The 6,000-nt window shown below is 37.0% G+C and overlaps 1 protein-coding gene across 5 annotated transcripts in view; it reads right to left on the bottom strand.

Annotated features, from left to right (window-relative positions):
* Nucleotides 1-27: 27 nt before the first annotated feature.
* Nucleotides 28-6,000, bottom strand: part of LOC109852768 (myc box-dependent-interacting protein 1) — a 29,149-nt gene continuing 23,176 nt past the window's right edge. For 2 of the 5 annotated variants that reach the window (XM_020424240.1, XM_020424239.1), the window contains 7 exons: nt 3,694-3,884; nt 3,336-3,608; nt 3,088-3,206; nt 2,227-2,270; nt 1,826-2,011; nt 812-1,029; nt 28-681 (listed from right to left, as the gene is read on the bottom strand). In XM_020424240.1, coding sequence (XP_020279829.1) covers nt 601-681; nt 812-1,029; nt 1,826-2,011; nt 2,227-2,270; nt 3,088-3,206; nt 3,336-3,608; nt 3,694-3,884 — 1,112 coding nt within the window. In that variant the 3' untranslated portion in view covers nt 28-600. The remainder of the gene's footprint in view (nt 682-811; nt 1,030-1,825; nt 2,012-2,226; nt 2,271-3,087; nt 3,207-3,335; nt 3,609-3,693; nt 3,885-6,000) is intronic. The other 3 variants (XM_020424241.1, XM_020424244.1, XM_020424245.1) reach the window with 3 other exon arrangements.

The following is a 6,000-nucleotide window of genomic DNA, read 5'->3' as shown; positions in this document are numbered from 1 at the left end:
ATATAATATATATATATATATATATATATATGTATATATATATATATATATATGTATAGCTTTCAGTTTCTCTTTATATCAATATGCGTGTTATGTGTGATTCGTATCGTGTGTGTGTGTGTGTGTGTGAGTGTGTTAGAATATATTATTTAGTCGCTTAAATATCTCATTTGATTATTATTTATGATGTGTATCGTACGTTTGATATGAGAGGATTAATCCCATATATATAATTTTTGACGAAAAAACAAAAATGAACGTTGGCACAGACAGTGGCTGGGTTAAGGCACTTTGGGGTGATTGATTCTCTCCGCAGTACCCTCCAGCATAACTATCTTATTCTCGAATCCCCCGCTACCTTCCCCTTACACCTCTCCTGCAGCCCATCGCTTGGCTCTATTTCCTTAATTCGCCTTTTACCTATATATATATGTATGTATATACGTATATGTCGTGTTCGTAATACTACTCTCGAATAACCGTGCGGTTCTTGTCTCCCGTTGAATCACGAAATCCTTTTCTCCCCTTTAACTACCTTAAAAGTACAATACGCTGTCTCTGGTGAGCGTTGGAGTGTAAATGGCGAATCGAGCGCAGCTCTCACAGCGGTTTTGTGAAATTCGCCGGGAACATTCCCTTCTCGTTGGTGCCTTCTTTGATGCCCATTAGCCAGCCTTCTTCCTGCAGCATTCAAATATATGCGCGATAACATTGCGGGAGGGATACCAAACGAAAACATTAACACTACGCGCAATTTGAATATCACAATAAATATTAGCTTTGATTTGTTTACTCGGAAGATCACACAAACCTGTTCCTCAGGATCGTCGTACTCCACGACGCGTATGATTTCGCCGACGTCGAACGATAGCTCGTCCACGTCCTCGCGGCTGTACTTATAAGTGGCCTTAACTCTGTACAAAACACCCGGCGGTAGATTGTCAGTCGTTGCCCCTACAGAGAAATTCGTAGCATTTTCATATTCCGCCTCTAGAACGATCGAGTCCGCCCCGTTGGTCATGGACCTGTCTGTGATTTTGTCCGCAATGGAAACTTTGATTGACATTGCACCAATTACATGTATAGTGTTTTTAATTTTTGTTTTATTTTTTAACAACTTTATAATTAACGTTCAATACCACAACTAGGTCAGATTCACTACGATATCTTGTTTCTGGCAAGACCATGCACAAAGGGGCAGGCACTGTACTACTGTATTATAATAACAATAATCCGTTGCTGCAAATTTTAATAACATTCAATTAATTGTGTGTTATTATTTTACAAAAAAAACAATCAATCAACAACTGAAATATTAAACGCACGCGCTTATTGCTTTACTTTTGCAAATTACGTAATTTTAATTATAGATACAACAAAGTATTAAGGTCGACAATTCAATATGCCGGATGTACAAACGTGCAGTTACATATATTATATTTGTTTTATCTCTTTAAATGTGTAAATTAATACACATAGAGATTCGAATTTAATTATTATATCTATTGGCTTGTATCGACCTTAATACTTAGTTATACATTTTTACTATAGCTCTTAAATTGTTGTTAATTATAGATATTCTACATTTCTCATTTCTATTACATTGAAACATTAACTTTTGTATTTAAGTGTCAAGAAAAGTGAGAAAAACTCGATTTTTTCAAAATTGACGAAATGTTTTGCTCTACATAAAGTTTCGTCAAACGTCACTCAAGATTGATTTACATATACGGAACTTGGATTGTGAAGATCGCTATTAAAATTGAATTAAATGGTGAAGCGCAGTGAAAAAAAAAAATCAGTGCAAAATTCGCGAGCAACTTACCAACTGGAATATCGTACAACTCCTCGACCCGTTTAGACGGCGCGACTACGCTCTGCGGCGACGCATCTTGATTATCGAGAGAGTTATCATTGCTGTTAGCGTTGCTGTTAGCGTTGCTATTAGCATTGCCGTTTATCTGAGTGGTTGGCGACGTGTCTATGGCGGCGGGCACAGTATCGTCTAAAGCTGAAACACGCGAGAGAAAGCACACTCAAAACCAAGTGCCGAGCTAAAACACGGCTTTTTACACACATCGAAGCTACGCGGGAACGTTCCAAAGTCTTTCTCGAGTTTCACGTCCCGCATACAGACATCCACGTGAGGCATGCAAGGAACATAGTTAGTCGCACGCACGTGTATAGATTGCAAACGAAGAAAAGATATGACAAAAAAGTGATTACCTCCTGCGATATTGTTCTGCGCCGGTTGCGTGTTGATTATTAGGCTGAAATAAATAAAGACTGGATGTTAGAGTATTGTATAACTGTGCTGTACTACAATTATTATACGATTTTAGCGTAATGACCGCTTTATATCGCGTTTTATGCAACTATCATTTGATATTATATTTTGCAGATATAGTTGCAGATATAGTTGCACGGTATTGCGGCCTATGTAATTAGTTACTTTTGTAATTAACGTTTTCTTTATGTAGTTCTGTGTTTATGTTGCATACGCACGTAATTAACTGTGTCTAACAAATTTGTTTTACGTAATTGCTGTTCTTCTTTCACTTAAGGAGGTTTGGGACACATTTAAAGAATGACAGTTTTTGAAACTTGAGAATCTTGATCATAAAATAAAATTTTACAATAAAGTTTTTAAATATTTACTTCCGTGAAAAATTCCGAGAAAATCGTTATTGAAAATTCGGTAATTTCAGAAAAAATTTGTACTGATAGATTAAGAACTTGGGAATTCATTGTAATAAAAATTAAATGATCTTTCCACGCAACTCAAAAAAAAAAAAAAAATTATTAAAATACCAAAACGAGTTTTAAAGTTATAAAAAAATGGCAATCAGCTCGGCAATCAGTTGTTTATTTCTTTAATCGCATTCAAAGTAGAAAGCAATAGGAATGTACAGTCCTATATAACAAAATAAATAACAAAATAAAACTTAAAATATAATAACAAGATAAAAATTAAAAAATTCGTAAAGATAGATAAGATATATCACTCCATTTTCCTTTACCACTTGATTAACAGTTCCTTAATCTCACTCATTGAGTATTCAATTTTGAGTATTTCAATTTACTTACGATGAGTTCGCGTTGGGCGACTTTGGCGATTGTGGTTCTGTATTTTTCTTTAGTGTGTACGATCCTCGTTGACTTTCATTGGCCAATTTATCAACGATTGCTTCTAATTCGGAATAAACCTAAAAACGTAAACATGTATAAAAACGAATTTTTTATTATTCATTTTTTCTGTTCTGCGATCTCTGTGTGTCATCTCACACACTTGTTCCGCGCAAGATACTCTACAGAGTATATTATATGGTATATACCTTGGCACTTTCAGTATGAAACACTTGCTCCGCGGCGAAGAGCGTCTGTAGATTAGTGACGAGGAAAAGAACACGCGAGTCGTACAATGCTGGCAGTTCATCGTGCAACTCGGAATTTAGCTGCTCGTACGTACGCTTCGCCTCTTCCAACAGTTCTTTCCCCCGGGATACTTTAAGTTCGTCCCGTTTCTTTGGATTGCATTGCAGCGATTGGAAGTTGTGCCTCTGACTGTCGTAATCAACCAGCTTTCGACCGCGTTTGTCGATTTTTTTCTGAAAATCGATGAAATACATGAAATTAAGCGGCACATCGTAGACAGCGTCAAACAACAACTATCAAAAATTGTACAAGACCTACCCTCATCTCCGGAAACTGACTTTGATATGTGTTCAGCGGCACAAGAACCTGGTCCGCAAGCTTGTGAGTGAAATCTTGCCATAGCATGTCGAGATTTTGTGCTTGCACATACAACAGATCGTGTCCAGTCCACTGGCTCTCGTAGATTTCATTCAACGAGTCCATGAGCGTCTTCGAGGCAGCTTGCACCGCTACGAAACGAAAATCATCGGTTCACTTTTATCTTCAAAAATAAAAAAACAAACAAACAGATAATTTAAAACGTTTTCTAATTTGTTTTCCATATTTACGTGTCAAATAGAAACAAGATATTTTCCTGATTTTGTAATTGCGTGAACACATATGTAGGTACTTGGAAAGTTTTTATAGATGCAAGACAACGTAAAAACAAATTTTGCGAGATGCAGATAACGGAATAATATTTTCGAAAAGGTCATCGGGAAAGACGGAGACGTATTTCGCAAGCAGTACAAAAACAAAATGTTCCAACGGGTCAGGACACGTAGGTTTTTACTCGAGAAATACGCGCGCGCGCGCGCGACGCGAGTGACTACTTTCCTGACCTACATCTAAACCTCTCTTATAGTGCGTTCACCTGCGGCGATAAGGCGATTGCTTACAAATTCTTTCGCTCATGCACGCCGCATAAAAGTTAAGCTGTTATCTCTCGACTTCAGAATTGAATTTTGAGTCTTTTAATCCATTCCAAGATTTGAGCGTGAAAGTAACGCGTAAGTCGGTAAAGTTGAGTCATTTCGTGTAATTGTATTTACGCGTAGCTCCATTGTGCGGATGATTCGCATTAGCGCACTAACAGCTATTAGCGCGCGAATTACGGTAATCGAGCGGCGCGGTGTCATCACTTTTTAGTCGATTCAATCCGTAGCCAACAAGAGCTGCGCTAAGCGTCATCGTTAACTTTGTTTTTTTATCCAATTATCCTGGAACTTTAGACTCGGACTCAGAGTACGGAAGATCACGTCAATATAAGTCGTAATTATATTTATCTTCGTAACGCGTTGGGAAACAGTATTACCCGTATTTTTCCACTCGATTGCCGGATTATGAGCAATTTCATCGGTAGAGAAATTCGCGCTATCTGTTGACACAAGTTTTGCATGCGGGTATTTACGTAGGAACGACGTTACGTCCTTTCAAGCGACGAAAGGAAAGCTAAAAGAGATACTGGTTTTCTGCGTCCGAAATTAACACTTCCAAAGAAGTCGCCTACGAGCGCGTAGTGCGATGTTAGCATAACGGCACGTAGTGTGATCTCACCGTTTTTTTGCAAAATTACTGTTAATTATTAGTTTTATATTGATTATTAATTTTTTATCGCGTTGTGGGTGTCTCAACGTCTGTGTGTCAATTTTTTAATTTTATTAATTTATAAAAGAAGAATTCAACCAATTTATTTGAGAGTCGAGTTGTACAAAGAATTAAATTAATCTTGCGAGAGAGATATCGCAGCGAGCCACATCGAGAGACTTTTCCACATCAGCAGAAGCTATAAAAACATAATACAAATAGCAGCACGTTCTTGTCCAGCCGAGCGTAGAAATGTTGTTTGCAACACACAATTCAAGTAGGAAGGATTAAAGAGCGAATGACGTTTTGCTATTGATTTCGTGCCTGTTTGTCAGCCTCGTGGCGAACCTTGCCACTGAAGTGAGAAAGAGAGAGAAAGAGAATGAATGCGTGTCTGGTTTTGCCAGACTTAAAGTGCATAATCCCACTGCGCTTGCCGAGAAACGGCTACGGAAGCCTAAAAAATTTGTTAAAATTCTTCAGATGTTGAAATTACAAAGAGATACTAGAGTGTATTAATTTATTAATCAAACAAATTTGTTTATATTCGCAAAAGAAACAAAATTGTAAAAGTTTCGATAACATTTCGTAAATATATTTGAAAGTTTTATAATAAAACTTGCAATATTATATTTTTTCATAAAATCATAATAATTTAAAATATACAAAAAACAAACAGTTAGATTGAGAAGTATGATATAAAACAACAACAACAATGTCTCTGCAAAATAATTATGTTTTCACGATCGACAGTCAAACCAAAATTAAGAAATCGAAGTTCTCGAATTTTTCTTTAGTTCGCTTCGTATCGATTGTACAGGTGAAGGTATGTAATCGTGATGTTATCTTATCTGAAATATTAACAATCGTGACAAGGTCGTGTTATTTAAGATTTCGGACATACACCGCGTCTGAATGGCGCGGAAGATTGACATTATTTAACGCGACGAATTACGCAGAGAGTAATTTCTTCCTGCCGACTTTCAAAGGTCGCTTCAT

The sequence above is a fragment of the Pseudomyrmex gracilis genome, unplaced genomic scaffold, assembly GCF_002006095.1.
Source record: "Pseudomyrmex gracilis isolate BER0280 unplaced genomic scaffold, ASM200609v1 scaffold_35, whole genome shotgun sequence".
NCBI classification, from domain to species: domain Eukaryota; kingdom Metazoa; phylum Arthropoda; class Insecta; order Hymenoptera; family Formicidae; genus Pseudomyrmex; species Pseudomyrmex gracilis.
Note: the sequence above shows the minus strand (reverse complement) of the source record. Positions and strands in the feature narration are given on the sequence as shown.